This window comes from Tauraco erythrolophus, chromosome 9 (assembly GCF_009769465.1).
Source record: "Tauraco erythrolophus isolate bTauEry1 chromosome 9, bTauEry1.pri, whole genome shotgun sequence".
Taxonomy (NCBI): domain Eukaryota; kingdom Metazoa; phylum Chordata; class Aves; order Musophagiformes; family Musophagidae; genus Tauraco; species Tauraco erythrolophus.
The window spans coordinates 20478850-20493068 of record NC_141473.1 but is presented as its reverse complement, the minus strand read 5'-3'; the positions used below and the strand labels follow the sequence as shown (position 1 = coordinate 20493068).

At 42.6% G+C, this 14219-nt stretch overlaps 1 protein-coding gene across 1 annotated transcript; it reads right to left on the bottom strand.

The window, feature by feature from the left end:
• Window positions 1-819: 819 nt before the first annotated feature.
• LOC104374331 (bone morphogenetic protein 2) lies at window positions 820-6337 on the bottom strand. Its single transcript, XM_086616729.1, has 5 exons — window positions 6043-6337; window positions 5713-5852; window positions 4855-4971; window positions 3481-3682; window positions 820-1760 (listed from the first exon to the last, which is right to left on the bottom strand). Exons 1-5 carry the CDS (start codon window positions 6335-6337, stop codon window positions 1312-1314), a joined length of 1203 nt encoding a protein of 400 aa, XP_086472855.1. The 3' UTR covers window positions 820-1311.
• Window positions 6338-14219: the final 7882 nt, after the last annotated feature.

The window sequence follows — 14219 nt, the reverse complement described above, 5'->3', positions numbered from 1 at the left end:
GTTAATATACTTTTAAGTGTTTGGTTTTTAAATATAATAGATTTATTACAGACATCAGTATTTACAGAAAGAAAAATATTTACATAAATATATATATTTTTTCAATCTTATTGAAGTAAAAAAAATTCTCCACGAAGTTTCTATCCACGGGAGATGTCATGTTCTGCGAGAAGTCAGCCTCCTTCAAGGATTAATGGAGACAAGAAACCTAACTAGGCTAGACAAGAAACCTAACTAGGCTTAAGTTGCAACTCAATGAGTTGATTGAGAAACTGGAACGGGCTGGTTACCTGCATTAAATTGTAGCAAGACTGAAAGATCTCCGGGGGTCCCTTCCAAGTCTATGTCCTGTGCTTCAAGGAAGAATGGAAGGGAATCAGTGAGTACCTTCCATCAAACTTGCCTCAGATACAGGACCAGGCCCGCATCCAGCATGTTCTCACAGACCTCCAAGGTTTAGTGGTCTTCTTTCTTCCTGTTAAACTACAGGGATTCTGACCCAAACTTAAGATCCCACTGTACAGCCACTGTATAAATACAGAGACGTAATCTCTGCTGCCACACAGCTTAACAGCCACAGCAGAACATGGTGGAAGAGAATGATTTTACAAAGAAGGGGACTGGCTGAGGATTCATCACACAGAGGTGCAGCCCTGAGCTGGAAGCCAAGTCTGCTGATTCTCAGACAAATGCAGACCTATGTTCCCTTGGACTAGCTAGGAAGTCCCAGGAGGGACTAACAAGGAGATCTCTGCATAAAGAACAGGAGGAAGAAGTGCATTTCCGGGTAATGCATGAGCTGCAGATGGTAAAGGCCTCTGAGATTAGCTCTGGGCAAACACATTCTGAAAGCTCTACGCAGGAGTGTACATCCCCACTGGATCACACAGTCAAACTGAGTAAGGTTGGGTTACTAAGAGACCTGCACCTCGTCCTGGATATTGAGGCCTGCTGAATCACAGGAAATTCTGAGTCTCAATACACAACAAGACCTTAATTTGAATGCTCAACTTAATGTGTTTCAATTCCTTCATATGGCAAACTACTGTTTTTAACAGTTCCCTCTGTTGTACAGGCACTCAAATTGCTCTCCATGCAGGTCAGCATACCCTCCAGAAGTCCATGGCTCTTCGGCAATCAGTCTCAAACACCTTTCCACACAGCCACAGTAAGGGGAGAAGGATTTGAAGCACAGCTGAGTTTCTGGCTCTCCTGCCCTGTAAACTGAAACACCATCTCCCTTGGTATCTTCAGTGGCAAATGGGGAACTGAATCCAGGTGCACGCCAAATGCAGACAAAAAAAGGTCCTGCTAATGACAACCACACCTTGTTGCCACCATGTCTTTATAATTTTTAAGGACCACATTCTCTTTGTCATCAAAGTAGAGAAGATTGAGGGACTTCAATTCATCTGGCACACAGCAGGGCGTGCTGACATCTTGAGACAGTTTAAGCGTATGGACTATGGACTGAACTGTAGCATGGTTTGTTGCATTTAGATTTTCCCCCAGGGGGAAGAGACAGGATCCTCTGCAATAAAACGCGTTGTATCCACTTGGGTAAATAATCCATCCTGACCAGCCAATAGCACGGAAGTCAACATAGAGTTCCCTTCGATGACATGTTGTTATCTGGCTTTTGCCAGGAGGCATTGCAGCAGCTCGAGGTCTCCTGCTCATGCTTGCACTGCTGTTTTCCGTGATCTGAGTTTCACGAGGCATACGTGAAGCATCATTTTTGGCAGGGTTCATCTCCGGTTCTGAAAGGAAGTTGAGTGTTAATCTTTCTCAAAAGAAATTAATTTCCCACGCACAGTATTCTGCATGAAAGTCTATTCCATAAATCTAGATCAAAGTCTCCAGACTAGATTTTAAAATTACATTTAACTGTGGAAGTACCAGAAGGGGTGGGTATTCAATTGCCATTTCACCCATATTTCAAAAACTGCCAAATCTTTCGCTTTGCGGCCTGAAAGGTCCCAACTCAGCAGAAATATAAAGGAAAAGCTCAACGATGTACTAAATATATCATGTGATCTCCACAGGCCCTTTTCTGGGCTGAATCTGGTCAGAATAGTATTAATGGTCTTTGTATGGCCACTCCTAGAACACCCATCACGCTGAGCCATGCTAACAGAAGGTGCAGATCACAGCCTTTTTCTCTGTCCAGTATTCTCCTCCCAGAAACTCTATCCATACACTTGTAAAATAGAGCATGTTCCTGTAAAGCAGTATTTTAAAATATATTTTTCGATTTTTGGATCTGAAAAAAATACCACCAGGCTTATGCAACTCTTCTAGAGAATGAACCTTATGGACAACAGGTTTGCTTTCTTAAAGTGTCTTCTGAGAAGCCTAGAAAAATGTCCATGGAGACCTCAAGACCAACGTACAGAGGCTGAAAACCACCGATATAAAGGCTAGAAGAACAATCAGCACAGATTCACCGACCACAAAGAACAGGCAAGTCTAGGGAATTTCTTCACTGAGAAATGGTTATCAATTTCTCAGTCATGGCACAGTATCCCACACAGAGCTTGATGCTCATTAAATTGGGATTTAGAATTTCAATATAAAAAAATTCTTTTGAAAATAAAAATAAACGAGCCAGCCTCATTTTCGTTTTTAATCAGTTTTACCACCTAGTTCTTAATATTGATTCAAGTCCTTTATGCAATCGTCTACCAGAAAACCCTGCAAAACAGAATAATTTTCGCCCCTCCTCCCAGCTTTTGCTCTTTGCATTTATCAGGCTTTAAAATCCAGCCTTAGTTGGTTTTACTGGAAGAGCAGTGGGAGAGGTAAGACACTGTGTTTTGTAATTTAAGGGATGAGGGCGTTGTCTTTGATGAAAGCAGCCTTTAGTCACAATGCTAATTAGTCACTGAAGTTAAATAGGTGCTTAAAAACCAAGCCAAGGACAGAGAGGTTTAAATTGCTTATTTAACAACCTCTTCCACTCTTGAAAACGGCACTGAATAACTCTACTTACAGTGGCTTTACCAGCATTTTCACAAAGTTTTCCAGGTCACTGAGATTTTTTAGCCTAAGCATAATCTACAATTTTCATGCAAACTTCACCACCACAAAAATAACATAAATAGTAACTGAGTTTTTTTAGCCTAAACATCATCTACAATTTTAATGCAAACTTCACCACCACAAAAATAACATAAATAGTAACCTAAAAAACATAGAACTTGCACCCCTTTACAAACGAAATAAACCAGATTCCCCCTCGGCTTTATGAATATTTCCTGCGAACACAGTTTTTCTTACAGGAGAGGCAACTTAAGATGCTGAGTGACCCACTAGCAAGAACTATCAAGTCAAACTTATCAGTGACAAAGCTGAACTTCAAAACTGTTCAACACTGCACGTAAATACTGAGGTTAGGTATACGTGAGACAGCAGAAGGTAACAGAAGATGAATAAGGAGTCATGTTCTAAAACAGAGCTGCTGCTCTCTTGTGAACTTACTTGTGGAAGAGGGTACAAAGCTGGAAGACCTCCGCTTGTTACTGTTGGTGAAGAGGACAAGGAGAGCACTTCTACTCTCCTGCGAACTGCCCTGGCTCTTAGCAAACTTAACCAGGTTGTGCTCAATTCTGTTGTTGGATACATGTGTTGTAGTTATCAAAAAGCCATGGTTGGAGCTGCTGTTTTCAACCCACTTAGAAACCTGGTAATGACAGGGAAATGAAAAAGTATTGTTTCAATATTCTTATTACAGCATTATGATTAAGCAATGTTTATTTTAGGAAAAGGGAACAGGCAACAAGCTATGAGAGCGAAAGAACATAGATTATGACAGAAGTGAGGTAACTGTATAGCTGAGACTCAATTGAGTTTAATATTTAAACCAGTAATTCAACATTTAAAAATAAAAAATACCATGTACATTCCCCAAAGCTACATTTACAGGAAGATAATTAATTTCAGAAAACTTACTAGTGAATATATGAGTCTAGGAGTTAAAATTAACATTAATCATCTCTGACTTTAGCTTGGAATTTATTTTTCATAGCAATCTTAACAACAGAACAATATGAACTCTCCATACTTTCCATACCATTAAAACTCATTTAAATCTAGCAAACATGGCATTTGAAGAAATTAACTGGTAATCAAGCAAATTTAGTTTATCTAATTCTTATAATTACAGACTAATAGATAAGGCCTGGCCATTCTCAAGCAGGGCTATCGTGACTTAAGATGCAACTCAGCCAATCATCCAAGCATGCTGTACTGTCTGACCATAAAGCTTAGGCAATAAAAAACACTGAGAGTACAGATTTAAACCCAAGAAACTGTGTACTTTACACCATGTTTGTTTGTGTTTTTTGCTATAGAAAGGCATTCACATACTGTTACAGTTCAAGGATATTGAAAAACAAATCTTGAAACTAACGAAGTCTACAGAGGAAGTTAAACGAGAAACAATCCAACCATGATAAATTCCAGAAACACAACGTTAAAGCACATCTGCTCTGTAGTAATGTCACCAGAATGAAAAGAAGAAATGGAAATCTACTCTTAGCGCACGATCAATGCCATCTCCTTTGGCAGCCTCAGGAATAACGTGTTAATCACAATGACATACTTGGCCTAATGTCCCTCCTATTGACTAGGTTTCTCACCACACTTGTGCTGCTAGAAGCATATAAACACTTCTCCTTTAATTCAGGTAGCATCAGGTGTACTTTTAAGTGCAGAGAGAAAGCTTCTCCCTCTGCTGCTGTCCTTCAGTTTGAATTGACCACAAAACCCAGCATAAGGGCGATACTGGAGTTATGAGCTGACTGTCATCTTAAGAGATTCAGAATTAAAATTAATTCAGAATTTTCTGCTTACTGTCTGTGTGACGTTGAATGCTTCCCAGCCTTCTGCGTACAGGGACAATAATCTTGATGCAATAAGATGTTTTTTTTGTGGCTTACTTCCACTCTCCAAGAGCTCATACACTTCCACCTTGATGAGAGCAATACAAAAACCAGTAAGAAATGAAACCAATTATTCTTCCAGCAAAACAAAGAGGATTAAGATTATGCACACTTCTGCCACATCATACCTGTAAAACTATACTATCATTCTAAACAGGGCAAAAAGTAGTTTTTTTGGCAGTTTAACAGAAAAACAAGTATCGCTACACACGTGTTCAGAGGCAGGATACCGGACAGTTTCATGCTATAGAAAAACATCATGATTATCCCTTTTATTTCTATTTTGAACACCTGATACCATGAAAGTCTTCTGTTCCTCCACATCTTTGTCTTCAGGTTCGCAAAAAGTCCAATCCTACCTTTTGCCAAAGGAACAGATAAACTCAATGTCAGAGCCCTCACCGGCTCTATTTTCCTATGAGTCCCTGAGTGCTATTGTTATTATTTAGAGTAGCTCCAACAGATAAATTTCGATCCGAAGTTCAAAACATCTCAAAGCCCAGAAAAGCGGGGTATGGTTTGAGATAGGTCTGACAAAGGTATCTTCAGGGAGAGCTCGCTGCCACAGTGCGCAAAGGACACCATGCTGCCAAAGACAAAACCTTGAGTCTCCTTCTTTGCGTGCTGGAGGCGAAGAAAAAAGCAGAGACGACAGTCAAGTAAAAATAAAGCAGGTTTATGCGGTAAGTGGTTGCGCTCCTCGTTTTCAGTATTATTAACAATGGAAGCACAAGCGAGCGTTCGACTGGCGGATTATCTCCCCACTTACTTTGCAGAAGTGTTTCACGTCAGACCTCCTCGGCGCGTGTGTCCTCTTCAGCTTGAAGACCCTGAACTCGGCTTTCAGCATCTGCTCGCCCCTCTCCATCGCGCTGATGTCGAAGTAGAAGCGGTGCTGCTCCACGCGAACTGGAAGAGAACCTTTTTCAGGAACGCGCGAGGCCCCTCTAAGCGAGCTGCACGCCCGCGTTTGCCGCGGCAGCCGCCGGGTCCGCTCGAATGCGCAGGGGGTCGCGGCGCGGGCCGTGAAGGGGCCCCGCAGCGGGCGCCGCTGCCCCGCTCGGGAGATGCTCCGGCCGCGGCCCGGCCCCCGGCCCACCTCGGTCCTCGAAGCTCCGCACCACGTCGCCCTCCAGCAGCCCCGGGGCGCGGGTGATGCCGTTGGCGTCGGCCACCTTGTTGAAGAGATCCACCATGAACTGCGGTGGCTTCTTGCGGGGCAGGACGTCGGGCGGCAGCTCCTCGATGTCGAAGACCTCCCGCAGGCGCTGCAGGGCCGCCGCCAGCACCTCATCCCGCGGGCCGGGGGCCAGGGGCAGGCCGCTCGCCGCCGGCAGGCTCAGCAGCCAGGCCAGGCCCAGACCCAGCCACAGCCACAGCCGGCGGGCCGCCATGGCCGGCGGCGCTGGCTCGGGGAAGCCGCCGCGGGTGCCCCGCGCCGCTGTGACCGCTCCGGGGTTATCGGGCCCCGGCCCGCCAAGGCTGAGGGCAGCGCGGCGTGTGCGCGGAGCGCTGACGGGGTGCTCAGCGCTGACGGCCGCTTCCCCCGGGGGCGGGCGGCCGCGCCTAGCCCGGGCCATTAAGGCCCCTTAAGGGCTCAATGGGGCATCGCCGCTCGGTCGTTAACATCAGAGCGCCGCCGGCCGGGGCTCGCGGGTGATCCACGGGGAGGGTGAGCCGGGAGTGGCCGGTGGTTTCAGGGGAAGCCAGGTGTCTGCAAAGAAAACCCCACTTGTGAAAATCTCACTCTTTGAATTTACTTTTTTTTTTTTTTCTTTCTTAAAAAGGCTTTGATGGGGGCCCTGCAGATCCCGGGTGCGGTGTCCTGTCATTGCCACAGCGATAAACCGAACATCGCGCGTCAGCCTCCGCGTCCTCCAGCGTGACAGCCCACAGAGCCCGCCCGGGGACGGGACGGGGCGGGGCGGGCCCGGCCGCGCTGCGGGACGGAGCCGGCGGCCACACGAGTGTCCGACTCCGGCCCTCTATGGCTGCCCGGGCTGAGCGCTTAGGGACGGGGTCCGGGTTCCTGCTGGTGCAGTGCAGCAAAGCAGCCAAGGGACGGAGGGGGGCGTATGCATTCTGAAAAGCTATTTTAAGGCTTATAACCAGCTTTCAATAGTTTACCTTCCCCTTTCCCCCTTTTGGTAGATGAAGGGAGTTCCACCTCCTCATCTGCCCGCAAAAAAAACCCAAAAAACAACACAGCATCCTGCATACTAGTCCTTTCTTAAGGCAGCAGCCTGGCAACTTACTGAGAAGCAATTAAACATCCTGATGGCTCACGCAGCACTGCCTGTTCTGCTTGTGCCACAAGGCCTTCTGTTCCCTTTCCAGTCAGGAAAGCAAAATAAGCTTTATGGTAGAGGTTATGGAACAGGTAGAAACGTCCTCTGGCTCCTCTTCTTAGGCACGCTATGTTAGACTGGAGTACTTGCACTGAGCAAGCATGTGGGCTCCTAGGGGAAGAACGAGGTGGTGACAAGCTACAGCTCCACCTGCTCCCAAATTAGCTGTTTGAAGAAAAAAAAAAAAAAAGATTTTATCTGGATTGTTCAAACAGCTCCGATACAGCAAGCACTCACCTTTTGGTGTTTAGAGCTGAAGTTCTAAGGCACTTAGTCATGTGGCTCTTGAGCTCCAGACTCCCTCCTACTGTCACTTGTTTCAGCCTTCAGCTGTTGTAGTCACAGTTCGAAAAAAAATTTGGACAGTTACTATTGCTGTTTTTTTTCCACCAGGAGACAATCTTGCTCGTCCAGTTTGCCACACAAGGTACAGAGGACTGGTGGAGGAAAATGAGAAGCAGTGATGGGTTAATCAGACCAGTGTGAAGAGCACTGTTGCTGCACATAAAGCTACAGCCAGCATTGATCCTCAAAACTCTCCTGTTGTCTTCTAAGGGCTGAAGATATCTCAGCTCATGGCTAACAGCCGTGCTGGATTAAGTAGTATTTGTTGAACTACCTGCCCAAGAACATGGAAAGAGACTAGTAATATATGAGACATTGTCACTAGACTGTTTTCAGTAATCCTAAAAGCTTTGCTTCCACTCCACTGGTTCTTCACATGCTTATCCTCACAAACCCTACCCTGCCCTTGGGCCTCTTCCTTTACTCCTAGTATCCTCTCTAGGCATATACCTCCATTTCTACTCCCATGGTGCTGCTTCCAGACATTAATGTCTGGAAACGCATAGCTAGGGTTCCCAAACCACCTTAACTCTGCCCCAGAGGCAAAGATTTATGAAAAAATCCTCTCTGTTTAATATAAGCTGGGACCACAAACAACAAAATGCCTCAATCATAGTAGTGCAACTGCAGAAATTCCAGCCTACAGTTAGCCAAACGTAACCCACTGAGTGCTGTGTTCTTTTATTTTCATATTTCTGATTAGGCAAACAACATAATGAAAGCCTCGCTCCCTACTCTTCCGTAAGACTGCGTGACTCACCACTTATGTAAGCCTTATGCTGGAGTTGGTCATAGCTCCACTGATGATACTACGTACTGCTTTGCAATTAGTGCAAGGCTTCAACTTCCCTGTTCTGTACAATAAAAACAGGTTCTCTCAACTTACATGTTGCGAGCAGTGTGGCTTTGGGAGCCTGGGAAAAGCAGGGAATCTGCAGGGAGCTATGATAGATAGATAGTTAACAACTTAAAATTTTGTGTGGATTCTCTAGAGTTCAGCATTGGCATTGCTTTTTCTTCTCCCTCCCTCAAATGACTGGATAAACAGCTTGGAGGGTCCGAAGAGTTCAAAATCATCTGGGTTTCAGGTATAGCTTACGGGTAAGAACAGTGGGATTTATTATGGGGCCTGCCACATCATCTTCAATGCTACTATAATTAATGGGGACAGCAATATTGAAAAATCATGGTTATCACATGGTATTATTAGTGGCCAGAGCAAAATTTACTTGGGAGGCTTCATTGTGTGATTCAGAACCTTAGCAAGTTTGGACTTCAATGCAAGTCCAACCCTGCCATTCAGAAATCAAGAACTCAGCTCAGAATATACTCTCCCTGCTCCCATTAATTTCTTGTTGGCACAAACAAGAAGAAACTAGTGGATAGAGGAGGCTGGAAGTTAATTCTTTCTCAAGACAGCTGCCTGGCACTTCTCGGTACACTCTCTGCAGGTTCTGCAGTTCCTAATTTAATGACTTAAACCAGATACCTTCTTTCTAGAAAAAAAGGAGTATTTTTCTTCTGCCTGAACACAGCAATGATGCAGTGCAGTCTTCACTATAGCTTTTGCAGGCAAGGAGCACAAACAAGATATTTCACTCCATAGCAGCTTAGACCCATTTCAAAAAGAAAAGAGGAGCGACTCTCGTGTGAAAGATGTCAGACTTCTCTTTACATTTAATGATAGTAGACGCAGCAAAACCAGGGCCACCAACAAAAGTTACGAATTACTAATGAAAGCTTCAGCTTCTAAGTCTCAGCTGAAGGAACAGGACTGTACCACATCAGCGATACTGCGTGAAGTAGGAGTGTTGACATCACCCCGGAGCCTAGAATAGCAGTCCCTTGAGGGCTGGGTAGATGGAGAGAGCCACTGAGTTAGTAAGCATATATTCAGCATTTAGCTTGAATGTTGGAACAGGGAAATTATAAATGGCCCTAAGTAGCAGAGAGTGTTTTTACCATGTATCTAATATATAAATGCCTCTCCCAGAGGAGATAAACTCCCAAGTGCAGACTTGCCAGCACATCCTGACTCCAAGGCATGTACCTTACTCAAGCCCTTCAAAACTGGACTCTCAGCAATTTAGTATGAGAGTTTTGTGTAAACTACAGTTGCTGAATTAATGATCTAGACAATAAGATGCCATATTACCTCTGTTTTTCCAACCCAGACTTTTGTAATGTGCTATCATGTCCTGAAGCGTTTCCGAAGGACTTGAAAGATTTCTTGCCTTCCCACAAAGACCACATCCATCAGATGGGGAAACCAATGCAGCAAGCAGTATAATACCACATTCAAAGTCACCCAGAGCTTTATAGCAGGAGAATCCAGATCTCTCTGCTCCTAAAAGACCAAACAAGTAGATAACTCCATTTTAAACTATCTCAATGACTATACTGCTTAACTTCATTCCTTCCTAATTTTTCTCATGGTTTAAGTGATTTCTGGGCCAATATTTTGGGAGTAAGCCAAGTTTGGATAAAGCTGCTATGGGGTCTCTTCACATCTAATCATCACCTTTATGTATCATTTGAGAAAGCACAGCCTCCACTGGCACAGGAGACACCGCATCGTGCTGGATCGTCCTTTCTTGCTGAACCACTGAGATATGGCTGTTTCTTGACTTCTCTCTCCAAGAGCGAAAACTGCTTAAACCCTTACTACTAGATTTGACATAGGAATCACAGCAGTATGCAAAAAGAATGCAAGTCAGTTGTTATCCCACACATTTTATGATTCATCTAGCCAGTTTCTTCTTTTAAAAATTATTTTATGTTGGAGAAAAGTGCTACCCTTTTGACAAAACAGTAGTCAGGTTACCGTTTTCTTTAAGACTGGTTTGTCAAATTAATTGCTTAAATTACTGCTTCCTGTGACGGTTTTCCCTGAAGGATACATCCTGCAACAATAACTTTCACACTGCTTTTTCTAGTTATGTGATGCCTGCCTGGACATCTTGGTCATCGAGAAAGTATAGTATATCGTTACATGTGATTTTTTTTTTTTTGATAGATCTTAATGTGTAACATTTTAAAAATCTATTGGAAAATTCCCTCCCTCCTCACCAATGCTGTTACAAGGATTCCTCTCTAATTTTCACTGTTACACAGCAGTATCATTGTTTACTGAACAGAGTTTGTGTATCTGCTCAGTCTTAGAAAATGCAAAACACTCTCCCTCTGTGAAGAGCTTTTTCCTTACATACTGTGATGGGGCATTACACTACCAAACTGAGTTAATTGGTAGATGAGGGGAAAAAAGCTCCCTGATTCAACTGCAGACTAACATCAGGATAACCAAGTGCACTTAATACATAACTTCAACTATGTTGCAGTTACCAAGAATCAGAAATCAAGACACAAAGGTCTATTCAGATGGCTACTAAAATCATCATGTATTTCCATGGCTTTTGAAAAGCATATCTCAAACCATATCTGGAGTTCAGCCAAAAACAGAGCACACAAGATCATTCTTTGTGAAAGCCAACCAAAAACCTGTGCAAAAGGCTCTCTCTTTTCAGGAAGGCAACTCACCTGTACTTATTTTCCATATAGCAGCATCAATAAGCACACAGACACTGGAGAAAGGTTAATGTTCTACATCTGTTTCAATCACGTAAGCGCAGCAGCCCCGATAACACACTTTTTGGCTCTGATGAGGGCTAGTATCAGAAGGCTAAGTCCTCAAGGAACAGCATCAGCCCATCCATGTCAGTCGAGCTGCATTTACAACAGCTGAGGAACTGGAAACTTGAGTCCTAATGACTCAGTAGCTCAAAGGAGGGAAGTGCTACAGGATTTTATGAACAACAAAAAAAATACCATCAAGTCTTTTGAGAGTCTTGTCCCTTCTGCTGTAGCTTCTTGAAAGACAGAGAATTGCACTACTAGAAGATAGTCAAAATTAGCCAAGTTTAGCAATCTTGGAATCAAAAGCAGGTGACCTTGTGACTTGAGTAGAGCTGTCTATCTCTTCAGACTATCATCTGAAGCCCAAACTTACAGATATAAAAGCCTAATTCTCTACAGCTTTACTTGGGAGGATAACATTGTTAGCTGTAGTAGACTCAATTCTCCACATGGTGTAGCCCTTTGAGAAGGGGCTGAGCAACAGTATTAAGTTACGGATTTAAAAATACTCCTCTCCATTTTTAATCACCGTTTCTATCAACCCATCCATTCAATATCTTGCTAACATTTCTTTTGTGGTGGGTCATTATTGGTCAGAAGAGTCAAACGCTTACAAACTTTAGCAGAATCTCTTTTCTCTAAGTCAGAATTTAGTTCTTATATCAGAGATGAGTGGGTTGGCTACACAAGAATTCAGTGTTCAACAAAAGGATGAACACAGGAGACTAAATACCTGGAAGAATGTAAAAAGGAGGACGGGATGGGAGCAGGGGGAGGACATCTTAATGAACAAAGGAAGAGTTTTTTTCACCTCCCTTTTTACAAATATGGTTTGAAACCATAAGGAACAACGATGGTAGATTTTAACTTCTGCTGTTAAAATACCAGTGCAGCATGTTTCACCCAAGCAGTGTACCCAGTTCTCATAACTGCATACAGAACAGTCCAAGTTTTTGCTATTTATTTAGCTTTCTAGATTTTTGTTCAACTGCCGTTTGTCTGCTGAGCTGCGTTGGTAGCAGGCCACATCATCTACATTGGTGCGACATTTTTCAAGTACCATAGTGCTCAGCTTTTAGCATACTTTTTTTTTTTGAATTTAAAGATTATACTCACTGTTTCATGCTGAAATGTCTTTCCTTAATAATTTTTTTTTTCAACCTGATTCCTAAACTAACATTTGTATTTTTGTTGTTCTTTACCTCCTTTTTACTCAGGTAAGAAAACAAATTGTAAAACCACAAACATTCCACATTAGTGGTTTTTGGAACCATGCACAAAGTAGCCACTACCAACTGCAGCACTGAATACTTGGAAACTGAGAAGGCTAAAATACAAGCTTTAAAAAATATTACGTTATCTATAAGCTATTTAATGGTAAACACGCTTGACTATGCAATATTATGTCAGGAATTGCTTCAGATACTCTTTGAATATGTGAAAGGAATCAACTTTACACAGGTAAAGCTAAACAAACAAAAAAACAATCATATAATGGTTTATGGAATAAAAGTAGGATTATTCTGAAATAACTCTTCTACTTTAAAATGTATAGCAGCTATATTATATTCCAGAACAAGTTTTACCTGTAAATCAGCTCATAGACCTTTAAGCTCATATACGCTTTTGAGATAAAAATACTTAAAAATATTTTTGAGTATTATACTAATATTAATTCAGTCTTTTAAACAGTTTAAACGAAAGCTAGTACTAGAAAATATCCAGTTGCTAGGATGCATAATTTGAAGTTGTATTAAAAATGGAAATATACTTAAAGATAATATCAATCATTTAGTCAGGAAAAAATGGCTCCCTCACCCCATTCTTCCCCTTGCTCCCAAAGACTTCTAGAACAGACATTTAGTTTTGCTCTTTTAATAAGTCCGTAAAAGCCCAGGATTTATAAAAAGCACATGCAAGCCCACTTACAGAAACAGATCAGCGAGAAGCTGCAAACTTTCCTCAGTATAGGAACTATGTCTTTAAGATTTGAAGTAGTAAATAAAACAGGACACCGGAACTGACAGCTAAGGTGGCAACAGCAGCTTTGCAGACAGCTGAATTCCTGGGGCACAGGGATGTGTGGGGGCACGACACCCAAAACCAATTAAAATTCTCCATAGCTTTGGAGAGAACAGCAAAATTGGTTTGTTTTCACTCTTTTACTGATCCCTTTTAAGTGATGTCAGCAGATCTACAATTTTTGAAGTGGTTTCATAATTGCAGCCTAGATTCTTCATTTAATCTTTCTCCTGAAAGAGGGAATGTAAGTGAATATAATTGGGATCAGAAAGAGAGATGTCAGGAAAAGGTGGAACAGTCCCACCTTCAAATGCCATGAGGAAAAGAAACAGATTCTTGGACTGTCTGCCCTCTCCAACTCCAGTCTGTGAAAATCCAACTGACCACTTATGGAAACAGTGAGGCACCACTTTTTGCAAATCTCTACAGATCCTTTAGCACTGAGCACAAACAAGAGCAAAAGCCATTGGAAGTATCTTAAAGATTTTCTTTATGAGAACAAAGTAACAGTTTGTATTCTTGCTGCGCCACCCATCTTCCAATATTTGTACTTTCCCTTGAAGTAAACAAGATACTTTCACACTGAACAAAAACCTAAAAGTAGCTCAGCTTTCTCTTTTCTCAATAGCTGAGGGATAGGAAGGCCATTAGGCATATTTAACTGTTCATAGTTTAAGCCAAACAGTAATTTAATGTTGCTGCAAGAATGTGGTTTTCCTCTCAAAATCTATTGTTTCCCCTCTTAAGATTTCCTTACGTAGCACACTAGTACCTTGAAGACAGATCTAATGTAGTACTCAGGTTTGCTACAAATAATCCAATCCTTCTTTCCTTGGAAGAATATGGGTATTGGAACTTGTCTGACTGTCAGGAAGACTGAGATTTTCCCCATCTACAGAACAGGTATGACCTGTAACTTCTGTATATA